We start from the raw sequence: 12721 nt of genomic DNA on the forward strand, positions 1-12721 counted from the left end.
GCCCCGCGCACGGTTCTTACTGTCCCTTCAAAGTTTTACGAAAATCGTCAATCAGAAAAACAAAAAAAAATATAGCACGACTACACCTACAGGATACATTTCTCCGAGTTCAGCTGCTGTAGCATTTGCCACATTCATTCCTCCACTCTCCCCCCTCGGGCCCCCCAAATCCAGGCCCGGGAACCGGCAGGCTTGGTTCCTCAGAACACGCAACCGAGCCCTGGAAGGACCTCGGTTCCTCACCCGCCCAATGGGAGACCTGCCCCTGCCTCCTGGAGCTCAGGGCCGGGGGCGTGGGAAGGGGAGAAGGGCCATAGGCTGAAACGAGCTAAAGGTGCACACGTGGCTTCGGGAACGTTTCCATGAGAAGGACTGGGGGAGCGGGAAGCAAAGAAACAGAAGGCAGAGCTCCCGGGTAAAAGATGTGCAGCCTGAACCCAACTTCCAGGCCCAGCTCCAATGTGACCTCATAGATGACTTCCTGGCCGTTCAGTCCCTCTGCCCCTCGGCACCCCAGGCCCCCTGATTCCACCCCAAATGGGATTGCTCACACCCTGCCCCTGCCCGTGGTCACCTGCACAGTGCCTCTCCCGCAGGAGGGCGGGGCCTGGGGAGGAGGGGTCTGGGGAGGGGGCTAGTCTTACACACACGGGGCATGCAATTCACCTGCACTGTATGGAGCCTCAGCCTCAGCCAAGAGGCTCCGAGAAGGAATTGCACGTGTGTGAGGGAGACAGGGCTCTGGCTGGGGGGTCAGGGGTCTGGCTGTACTCCTCCCGCTGCCTCCAACCAGTGGAGGAGCCCTGGGCACGGCTCACTGTTTCTCTGAGCTTCAGTTTGCCTGAGGCGCTGGACTGGATGATGCCCAAGTTTCCACCCAACTTTGATGATCTATAGCCTGATACTGCGATAGAATGAGAATGAGCAACGCGTGTGGCGGTTTACAGAATGCTACAGCATCTCTAAGGCACTCTTATGCCCCACCCCCCTCCACCTAGAGACCAGCTTCTCAGGCAGAGCCGTTCGTGCAACAGGCCTTTGTTAAGCCTCTACCTTGTATCCAAGGAACACGCCCGGCACACCTGGCCCCCTGGTTTCTAGACGCTCAGTGTCCCTCAGTTGGAAAGACTGGATCCATTTGGAGGGGATTTTGATAAAGTCGCTGGGAACAGATGGGCAGGAGCGTTGTGACCCCAGGCCAGTCACTGGACGCCTTTGGGCCTCAGTTGCCTCATCTGTGAAACAGCATATCAACCCTTGACGAGGTCACCTGTCAGTCAGCCAGGTCGCCCGTGGCCGAGGCAGAGCTGGGCCGCAGCTTCTAGCTCCCAAGGGCAGGACTCTTTTGAGCTCACCTGTGAGCTCTCAACTGCTCGGCAAAGCAAGTGCACCTGGAGCGGTCTCCACCTCTCCCTCCTCTGTCCACCTGTGGGCTCGGGGCCTCGCAGGAGCCTTCGGAGGTCTCGGGAGTGAGGTCCCAGGGGCCCACAGTTTTACTAGCCCCTTTTACTTCTCTCTGACACCCCCCTGGGCTCAGGCCCTTCTGTGCCCCCTGGTGAGTCTTCCTGGGCCAGTACCCGCTGAAGGAAGATGACCACAGCTCACTGTGTCCTGTCCTCACAGGCCGGAGCGCAGAGCCCCCTCCCTCCCTCCTTCTCCTCCTTCTCAGCCCCTTCTCTCAGTCTCCCCACCCCCACCCCTTTCTTCCTCCCAGTTCTCATCCTCCCTTCCTCCTCCCCAGGTCTGACCATCCTGCTCTGCACCCGCCTCCCAATTTGGCTGAAGGGGACAACCCCTCTCGCCCGCCCCCTCCCCTGTTCCACTCTGATCAGCTCCACTTTCCTATGAAATTGAGAGCGGAAAAAAAACCCCTCATGCTCACAACACAACAAAAACAGGTTTAAACATTTTACAGGTTTCAACATTTTTCAGGCCGCCTTGTCACATCTTATCAGATCAGCCGGGAGCCGCAGGCCAGGCGCTCTGGGAGCCGCTTTGGAGAACAGAAGCTGTAACATTCCAGCCAGGCTCTGCCCCGCCCTCCGCTCCCCTCCCCGCCCTCCCTTCTTCTCCCCAAAGAAACATCCCACAGGGCTCCCCAGGATGGAGCGCAGGGAACTCCTCAGTCTTTGCCTTTGCCGACCCTTTAGCTTTGAGAGTCAGCCCACCCCTTCTTTGTGGCCCCTCTCAGGTGGTCTTAATTCACCTCTGAGAGTCCTGAGAGGTAACCGGGGAGTCAGGGGAGGAGGGGCAGAGCCACTCACAATATAGAAGCGGCCACTTGGCCAGTAGGGCCAGCGAGTTGTGTTGGAGATTTTAGGGAGGGAAAGAAAGAGGGGGCCCCCCACCCCCCCATGGCCAGTCCTCAGGGGCTGCTGCCCAAGCGGAGGGAATGGCTTTTTACTTTGGTTTCGTTTTTTTCAGATGTGTGGGTTTTTCTCACCCTTGGCGCTGTGGGCCCCTCGCCTGTGATACCCCCTTTCCTTCACAGTCAGCCCAGCCTTCCTTTCCTGCCACGCTCATGGTGGCCTTGGCCACACAGTACAGGTGACAGGAAGAGTGGCCTCAGCCACTGCTGGGTGGGGGAGGCTGGTCAGGCTGGGAGGACCACCCCTGTGCACAGGAGGGCAGGGCTGGGGACCGAGGTCCAGGGTGCAGGGAGGAGGGTGAGGACAAGAGTGGAGGAGGGAAGGCGCCGGGGAAAGGAAGAGCAGAGCCAGGTGACTCACTCTGCCCAAGTGTGTTGGCCACACGCCTCGGTGGGACCTGATGAGAATATTGGGAACCAGCAGCCAAACCCGGGCGCCTAATGCCCGTGTTGGCAGAGCCAGGCCGACCAACCTCCTCCTGCAGGGTTTCAGGGGAGCCCTCCCCACCTCTTGGCCTGAAGTTCTAGCCTGCGGGTGTGAGGTCTTGGCCCCCATCCTGTGCCCTCCCTCCCAGGGGAGCCCTGCATTCCTGGAGCCACCACCGGGGTCCCTCCCTTGGCACGTGGCAGCCAGCATTCCACCACCAGGCTCAGGGTTGTCGCACCCTTTCCCGTGTGCCCACTGCGGGAGATGAGGCCTCAAGTATCCTTCTATTGGCTCCAGGACAGAGGTTCCCAAATCTGAACTTCCCGCTTCTTTCTCTTGGGCTCCAGCTCTGTACCTCCAGCACATGGTGCCTGGAGGGCTCACTGGTCCCACAAAATTCCTTCTCTTTGTTCCCAAACCTGTGTCACCTCTTACGTTCCCTTTCTTGGTCTCATGTGGCCAATAGCTGCCCATCCTTATCCACTGCCTCCTCTCCGCTCCCAATGCCTCTGCCCGAGGCCTATGGCCACAGACCCTGATGACCCAGGTGGGTGGTGCTCAGCCCCAGCTGCCCACTAGGCTCACCCCAGACCAGTGGAACCTGTCGCCCGGGGGCTTGTGATGTGCAGCCAGGCCTGAGATGCCTTAGCCTAAACTGTCACACTGGCCTCCCCACTGCTTTCCCAGCCGGTGGTCTCCAGTGCTCTCTGGCCTGGTGGTCATTTGGGTTTTAAGTGACAAGGGCCTCAGGACCCTCTGTCACTCATTCATGGCACCCACGGCACTCAGACCTAATAGGTGCTGCAAAAGGGCTGGCTGGTCTGGTATTGACAGATGCCTCCTGAGCTGGGTGCTCCATGGGTGCGGCTTAATCCACCTCCATGTTCCCAGGCCTGGCCCAACTCAGTCATCACTCAAATGTGTGTTGAGTGAATCGGCAGGGAATGAATCTGTTTCCCGGGAAAGATTTCAACCTGCTCTCCCAAGGGCAGGCGCTTCCAGTCACTCCACATGATTGTTGCCCTCGTGGGGCCCCAGTCTGCATGGCTGGGGCTGAATCAAGACGGCCAGTCCAGCAGCAGGCCTGAGCCACCCTGGGTTCAGACGTTCTCACAGATGCTTCTCCATTGACTCCTGTCTGGACCCTGGGTCCCAGCTCAGCACATGGACCCCTTCCACCTCACCCTATTCTTCCCTTCCCTTCTCTTCCCTTCTCATACATAAGCAAGGGTGCCCCTAGCCCGGCTGGAGACCCATGAGAACCAGGTGGCCCATCCATGCCTGCTGAGTGAATGACCCAGTGGCTGATGAGAAAGGTCCATAGAGATCTGCCTGCTCCTTTGATGAAAGGCCTCTTCTGGGGTATCTAGACCTGCTCAGTGGACCATGGGACCACATGAGCTCCTTTGGGCTCAGAAGCAACTCCCTACCCGTGGCCTGCACTGAGCCGGGTGCAGGGTTTGGTTGGGAAGTCACAGAGCTGTGCTCAGCACCCATGGGGCCCATGTGTGCTCCAGGAAGGACCAGTGGACAAGCAACGAAAGACAGTAGCCTGTGAGTCATGATCCCTCCTCAAGAGCAGGTCCCTCCTCTCTTGCTGCATCACAGGCCCCTGTGGAGACACCAGGGTGAGGGGCCACAGGTCCTGACCTGTCAGGGGCAGTGATTGCCTCGATACTCTCGGTTTCCGCTCTTTGGAAGTTCCAGGATTTGGGTGCCTCCGGGCCCATCAGGCCCTTCCCCTGGCCTGCCCTACTGGGCTCATGCCCCTGAACTAGTCAGGTTCCCCTTAACACCCATCAGCCCCGAGTGGCCTCTTTATCTAAATGGAAAGGTAGTAGCCTTAAGTCTAAGGCCAATGCTTGGCTCTTTACTTCCTGCACATTTTTTCAAGCCCGTTCTTCCCCTTTTGTAAATTTCTATCTTGCCTTTGGCCAATGTGGGACCCCTCTGAACCCAGGAATGGGAAGGACACCTGTCCAGTACTGCCCAGGAGCCAGCAGGTAGAGCACCAAACACTGGGCCATTTTAAGGTTTCCAGAAACATGATGGCCACTCTGGGGGAGAGAGACAAATGACCACAAAGGAGGTGGTTTCCAACTCCTTCCCCAGTTCTCTCCCTTCCTCCTTCCCAGTCCCCAGGGCAGTCATTTTAAGAGACACTAGTTCTTTGGGCTAGAATTTGAAGGTGCCCTGTCTGGGACCAGGTGAGGTTATGCCTCACCATAGGGAAAGGTGAGGGCAAGGGAACTATGACTCCATGAAAGACACGATCGGGGAGGCTTGACCGTGGAGCTCACCCCGAGACTGGAGGGAGGAGTTCCGAAGCTGGTGGGAGGGTGTGGGGGCGTGAGGATGACAGACCCTTTCTGGGCCTCAGTCTTCCCATCTAGAGAAGGAAGGGATTAGACCCGTGGTTCTCTCTGCAGAGGGGCCATGGTGAGGGCAAAGGTAAGGTTGAGGGATGGGGCTCTAGGCCTTTGCCCCCCCCCCCCCATTTAACTATATTTAAGTGTACAATTCAGTGGCATCAAGTACATTTGCAATGTTTCCAGTCATCAATACTATTTCCAGAACTTTTCATCATACCAGACAGAAACTTTATACTCAATCAATAAATTTCCCACCTCTTCCCCAGCCTCTGGTAACGTCTAGTCTATTTTCTGTCATTATCAATTTGCCCATTCCAGGTACCTCACATGAGTGGAATCATACAACAATTGTCCTTTGGTGACTGGCTTATTTCACGTAGCACCATGTCGTCAAGGTTTACCTATGTTGCAGCATGTATCAGAACTTCATTCCTTTTTATGGCTGACGAGTATTCCACGGTATGGATACACTACATTTGTGTTTTATTCATCTGTTGATGGACTCTTGCGTTGCTTCCACCTTTGGGCCACTGTGAGTGATGCGGCCGTGAACACTGGTGTACAGGTATCTGTTTGAGTCCCTACTTGCAATTCTCTCGGGTCGATACCGAGGAGTAGAATTCCTGGGTCATGCGGTAATTCTGTGTTTAGCCTTTTGAAGAACAGGTTGCTCTTTTGGTCTGTTTTACGAAGTAGCTATAGGAGAGAAGGGGTGTGTGCATTCGGAATAAATGATTAACAATTAAGAAACATCCTAGATGATGCCTAAGGCCCGTCCAATCTCTAAAATCCTACAATGTTGGGAGGGTCCGAGGTAAAAATAAAGACACATTTGGGTGCAGGGGAGGCTATCTTATCGGTTGCAGGACTCCAACCTGAATGGTTCCGTAAAGGAAAGATGGTGGGGACAGCCCCATGGGCATCCCCCTCCCCGCCCCCCAGGCACAGCCCCGGTCAGCCAGCAGCAGGGTGGGTCCCTGCTGGGTGGATGACAGAATCGGGGGGTCAACACTGCCAGCGCCTGGGCACAGGACACACTGCATGGGCACTTGGTGGAGTCTCACCGTCCGTTATGGGCACAAGTCAGTTCAGCACCTACGCTGACCTGAATTCCTTGGTTAAAAGTTTAATCTCTGCTCTGTGCTCACCATGCAGGCCCACCTCCAGCCTCTGGGGACGGGAGGTGTTGTGGGGTCCAGGTGAATAACCCGGGAGGAGTCTGATGAGTTGTGCACAATATTTCATTAAGTCCAGCCTGTGAGGAGAGGGGATTTTGCCTGAGAGGTGGACATGGAGGTCTCCCAAGCAGCCTGGTGCTTGCTGGCACCTGCTGCCCACCCGCCGGGCCGCCTGTGTCTGTCCTTAGCCCGGCTACACGGTGGGTGGTGGGGGTGGAGGATGAGCTGTCTTTAGGGGAGGGTGGCAGCGCGCTTGGGCAGGGCAGGGCCAGGAGCTGGGTATAAATAGCCCCTGCCCAGCTGGGAAGGCCTGGCAGTGCCCCCTGCCCTCCCCCTCACCAGCTGCCAGCGCCAGGAGGGCCCCTAGCTCCCTTGGGAGCCTTGCCATTGTCTCAGGTCCTGACTGTAGGAACTTCCTCAGCGGATCCGAGGAGTCTTGTTCTGTGTGGAGGTGGAACCTCCGGATGCCTGGAGGCCTGGGGAGTGGGGGTGAGGCTGCAAGATGGGGGTGAGCAGACTGGCCTGGGGAAGGGCTTGCTCCTTCATCCCCCCTCCCCTTGAGAATCAGCATGTTCCTACCATGTGTCTGGCTATTTGGTAGACCAAACGTGCTCACGTCTGTGTCTGTGTGCACGTGCGTGTGTGTGTGCGTGTGCATGTGTGTGTGTGTGTGTGTGTGTGTGTGTGTGTGTGTGTGTGTGTTATGGAGGAGATGTTGAGGGAGAATGGAAACACAGCCTCCAGCCTCAAGAAACTTACACTAGCGCAGCCAGAGGGAATTGGAAACAAATCAGCACTTTGAGATAAGAAGGTTGGAAAAAGGTAGAGGCAAAATCCAGAGAGAGGAGAGGCTACTTTTGTGTGGAGCCCAGGAAAGTCTTTGGAATGGAGGCGACCCCGGACTGGGAGGTTGAAGGATGGGTAAGATGCTTGCTGGGCTCGGGCCGTGGGCAGGCGCTCCAGGTGGAGGGCTCAGGGTGTGCAAAGGCAGGCGGGCATGAAACAGCCGGGCTGCCAGCCACTCACAACGGCCGGGACAAATCGGATCAAAGCCACTCACACTCACTTTGGTGCAAAGAATTGACCTCCCCCACGCGATCGTGCCCTTCAATAACGGGACAAGGAGCTATGAGTTCAATTAGCCTGAATCTGTGGTGGTGGAATCGCAGACAGGAGTCCCGTGTGGGCAGCTGGCTGAGTCAGGGGTGGCAGGGCACGTCTGGGAGAGGGCAGCCATCCTGCGGAAATCAATCCCTCGGCCACAGCCTCGTTAGCCCAGCACCAGCCCGTGGAGCTAACCCTGGCTAATTACTGGCAGGATGTCCAGATCGGAGCTGACACCTTGAATGGAGCTTAGTGGGAACATCGTTATGCCCTCCCTTGCCCTCTGGGTCACCTTTACCGGGCAGCCAGATCGCACGCCTGCTTAGCCACCCCAGTGAGAACTGAACTGCCGGGCAAGGGGCCAGCTTTGCTCTGTTCCAAGCATCCTTCCAAGAGATGGATGGGAAGGGGCCCTGGCAATGCGATGTGTTCTCTGAAGTCAGGGGTGGGAGGGCAGGAGGAATGAAGTCCATGACCGGCCGGGGACAGACCAAGTGCTGGGGACAGCCCCCAAACACATGGTGACCACAACGAACACCATTTACTGAGCGCTCTCTACGTGCCCAGTGTTTCATACGGCCGATGCTCCCCACTATGTCTACTTTACAAATGAAGGCACGGAGGCACGGAGAGGTCAAGTAAATCGGTAGAGATCAACAGCTAGGAAATGGCAGAGCTGGATTCGAACCAAGGCAGCCTGGCTCCCAGCGGCACAATCGGTTGGATGGGGCAGCACGAAGGAGACGGGGTTTGGTGGGGCGGGGGAAATGAACTCATCGTCTCTGAGACGGGGCGTTATTCTCAGAGGACATTGCACTGGGAGTCAGACAAACCCAGGGTCTGAATTCTGGCAACTTCCTTCTGTAAGTCACCCGACTTCTCTGAGCCTCAGTTTCCTCATCTGTAAAATGGGATGAGAGCACCACCTCACAGAACTATTGTGAGGATTAAACGAGAGAAGTGCCTGGCATGTAAGTGCTCAATAAGTGGTTGCCATTATTATCGCTAGTGTTGGATATGAAAATCCGCTTGGGCTGTAGGAGGGACTCAGCCAGCAAGGGCTTGGTGACTCTTGGGGGAGTGAAAGGGACCATAGCATCTCCGAGCGATGCCAGTCCCAGTGCCCAGTGCTGGGGGTTCTGCTGGGCTGGGCAGGCTGCCTAGGACCCTGTGGGAGTGAAACCAGGAAGCAGGGAGCCCCTTGGAGGGTTGGGGTGAGGACCAGCTTCACCAACTGGAAATGAAGCGCCAGCAGGGGCTTCCCCACCCCTCAGCTCCGCTTCTGTGCAGTGGTAGCCAGCTAACCAGGCTCCATACATCTGGTTGTATGGCCTGGGGCAAGTTACTTCTCTCTGGGGCCTCTGCTTTCTCATCTGTATAATGGGGTTCACCCTCTCCTAGGGCTTCTCTCATAGATTCTGATTCTGATCCAGGCTCAGCCTCCCACTTGGTTTGAGGGTACCCAGGCCTGCAGAGGTGCCGACAGGTGCAAGGCAAAGGCTGGGAGGAGGAGGAGGAAGAAAAGTAATGGGGGGAGGAGGAGGAAGGATCCCTGAGTGCCCCTCGGGCCCCGCTTTCATCTCTCTGGGTAAAGGCAGGCTGGAGCCTTGGGAACCCGGCGTGGCTGGTGAGCAGACCAATAAATGGGGAGTGCCGCTGGGCAACTCTCCTGGTGCCAGAGGTGATGTGGGACAGGCCGGCCCAGGTTGGAGTGTGCAGAGGGGACGGGAGGCCAGGCTCATGGAGAGCGTGGGCACTGCAGGGCCAGTCCAGCAGTCCACACTCCAGGGACAGGCAGGGACCGAGGCACCTGCGGGGGGAGACCGGGGAGTGCTCTGGCCAAAGAGGAGGGACATCGAGGCTGGGAACTGGGTGCCAGGTCTCCCTGTGCTGCTCTGAGATAGTCAGGGACTGGGCCAGGCCATGGGGAAGGGCGGGCAATCGCCACCACACTCATGACCAAACACAGCTGTGGCCGTGGGTGGCAGCGCCCTCTGTCCTGCCTCAGCCTCCCTCTCCAGCTGTCCCCATACAGGACTTTGGGTCCTAAGGGGGAGTGGGAAAGGCCTGGGCTTCTTCCCAGGGGGTCTTGCTCCTGAGCCTCCCTCAGGATGTCGCTCTGCTGAGCCACCTGCGCTGAACCCTGGCTCAGTTACCCTCCCCAGTGATTGCAGGGCTGCTGGGCCAGGGCTGGACGCGCTGGTTAAATGCACACGGAGAGGCAGCCTGAGCTGGGAGGGAGGCTCGACTCTCACACTCTGCAGCTTACTTAGCTCCCTGGCCTCAAGTTTCCTCATCTATGAAATGGGACAATGACAATGTGAGGATTACATAATGGGAACAGTCAGAACCAGCCCGGCACATAATAAGCAGCAGGGATTCGATCACCGCTGTTAGCACGCTAACCTGCTTATAACTATAAACAAGGCAGGGCAGGAGAGGACAACCTGCAGGGCCCTGTCCGGTGCTGTGGGCATGTGCCCATCAGAGGCCTCTGGGCTGACCCGCTCCATCCCACCCAGGCGTGGGTGGGCTCAGTGTTGAGGCCCAGGGTGCACTGGGGCAGGCCTGCAGCCACCCCACCCGTGGGGACCGAGGCAGGCATTGCCCAGAAGGAAGGGTGGCACAACTGGATTGTCCCATGGGCACTGGAGTCGGAAGGCATGGGGTCCAGCGAGCAACTCCTTAGCAGTTGTGTGGCCCGGGCTCGGTTCTCAACCTGCAAGGCTGAGCCATCTGACACGGGGCTGCTATGACCGCCCCTCCTCTGTCAGAGGGTAATTATCAGGGTTCAGTCGGGCAGAGCCAAGGAAAAGACTCGGCCCAGTGCCCCGCACGGAGGAATTTAGGAATAGCCATTCTCTGTGGTCAGTCAGCCCTGTAGGCCACCCTCCCTTCTCTTTAAAAGAGCTTGATGTTCAAGATCTAGAAATGTCTCATAAATGTTACCAACCGAACTCCAGACCTGGTTCCCCAGTCCCTCTCCCTGAATTAATTAAAAAACGGCAAAGTGGGGGCCGCCTCCTCCCTCTGAAAACGGAGCCCAGAGCCAGCCTAAGGAGGACGGGCACCACGCCCCTCCATGGTGCCCATCACGAGCCCATGGTAAGAGCTCTTAAATGGCCGGCGCTTGGTTCATTTTTTGTGGTATTTCCCGATCTGCCCGGGGTCTCCTGCACCCTCTTCCCAAGGCATCCACCATCCCTTTGTGTGTCAACTCCCTGTGGGGACGGAGGCTTCCCTGCTTTTTCTGAGCTGGGGCTGGGGGTCCTCCTTCTATTAGGTTTGGTTCCTTCCCATGGGTCATCGACAGTCTCATGTGGCCCCCAAAACCTAGACTCCCTGGGAGGTGGCCCAGACCAATCCTTTCAATGCCCCTCAGGGAAACGAGTCCGGAGCCTGGGAGGGCCTTACCTGGGCCCCAATACCATCCTCCCAGTCCCTGGCTCATTCATGGAATCGCAGTGGTCCCCAAGGGTGCCCACTGGAGGTTTCTGCTGGCCCCCCCGGCCCCTGCACGTTGGAGACGTCCACGCCAGAGGGCTGACCTGGCCTGGATCAGAGCCCTGCCACCGAGGGCAGCATTCGGGCGCCGGGTTTCTCAGGGCCTGGGCTCGGGCTCACGGGCCCTGTGCTGCTCTACCTACCCTGGAGGGCTACTGAGGAAGAAATGATGCCCGTGATGGGCTCTGTGCTTTGTGCCGGCAGTGCCACTGTCCTCCGTGTGCCCACAGGTCCCTGGCCCTGGGCCAGCAGTACACGTCCCTGGGCTCCCAGCCTCTGCTCTGCGGCTCCATCCCAGGCCTGGTCCCCAAGCAACTGCGCTTCTGTCGCAATTACATCGAGATCATGCCCAGCGTGGCGGAGGGCGTGAAGCTGGGCATCCAGGAGTGCCAGCACCAGTTCCGGGGCCGCCGCTGGAACTGCACCACCATAGACGACAGCCTGGCCATCTTTGGGCCCGTCCTTGACAAAGGTATTGTCTCTGGGCCCACTAGGAGGTGGGTGGGGGGTGGGGTGGGGGACACCATCAGGATGAAGTGACTCTTCCATCTCAGGGTGACTTAGCCCTGAGCTCAGGGTCCCCAGGGGAGAGTGATAAAGCTGGTCACGACCTGGGGCCTCCACAGAAAATGGGTCAAGACCTTCTCTGGATTGACCCAAGTGGTCACCATGGCGGCCACATCTTCCCAGGTGCTGCTGGGGGCTGGGCAGCCTTGAGATGCTCTAGGGTCCCGCCTTCCTTCCCCCTCGGCCTCCACTGCGGGCTTAGCTTTGATGTGGACATTTGTGACATTTCCCCAAGGCTGTGTTAAGTGCTATGCAAATGTAGCTTTGGGGTGGGATAGGGCCAGGGCATTGTCACCCCTATACCCCTCCCATTTAGAAAATTCCAGAGCTGAGAAAGCTGCCTGGTACCGGTGGCACTGCATAGCTCCCGCGTGCTTCCGTGAGAACCTTCTGCTGGACCCGCCCCTGCAAGCTGGACATGCCCTTGGACTGTGGAGGGGCCCGAGCCAGTGCTGGCCTCTGGGCGACTGCCCAGCCCCCTTGCAACCTGGGAGTCTAACTGGCTGCACTTCAACTGGCCTTAGAACAGGAAGGCACTGATGGGAGGGATCAGGGGACAACTGCCCCCCTAGAAGAAGGGGACTTCGGGCCGGGTGAGTTCTGGCCTGAAGGTGGGCGGCTCTCTGAGAAACTGCAGATCTGGGGATTTAATGCTCCCGGCTGGCCTTGGGGGCCACCACCCCTTTCACAGCAACCTGAATCCTCCCGCCACCAACAAGCCTTTGCCACCCTAACGTGAGCCCGGCCCTCCCTCCTTTTAGGGGAGCTGAATTTACAGCCAGAAAGAAAAGGAATCTAAAAAAGAAAGAAAGAAAAGAGAAAAGAGAAAAGGAATCTGAAAGCCTGGAGGGTCTTGGGGGGGGGGGGGGTTGGCAGGGAATTGCGGGGGCGCTGACCACCCCACCCCATTTCAGAGTGCGGTCCCCCTTAACCTGTGCCTCGGGTTCGCAGAGTCAGTCCGATCCACAGGCTATTGTCATGGGACCGCAGGGCAATTAGCGAATCAATGGATGATGATGCTGTTTACGCTTCTGTTACCAAAGCTAATTATTGCTTGTTTACACACAAGGTTTGGCCTCTAATTGGGGCCCAGTGGCGGCGGTTTTCATTTCAAACCTGATCGCGCTGGCGTGTCAGTCTGTCCGCCTTCCGGTGCCCCACCTCGGGCCAGGCAGCGCCGGATCACACGGCCCGGCGTCTA

At 57.8% G+C, this 12721-nt stretch overlaps 1 protein-coding gene across 1 annotated transcript in view; it reads left to right on the forward strand.

The window, feature by feature from the left end:
• WNT3 (wingless-type MMTV integration site family, member 3) overlaps positions 1 to 12721 on the forward strand; it is a 40033-nt gene that overhangs the window by 20698 nt on the left and 6614 nt on the right. Inside the window, 1 exon segment of the mRNA XM_014532590.1 lies at positions 11184 to 11425. Within this exon segment, the coding sequence (XP_014388076.1) occupies positions 11184 to 11425 (242 nt within the window).

This window comes from Myotis brandtii, unplaced genomic scaffold (assembly GCF_000412655.1).
Source record: "Myotis brandtii unplaced genomic scaffold, ASM41265v1 scaffold120, whole genome shotgun sequence".
Classification (NCBI taxonomy): domain Eukaryota; kingdom Metazoa; phylum Chordata; class Mammalia; order Chiroptera; family Vespertilionidae; genus Myotis; species Myotis brandtii.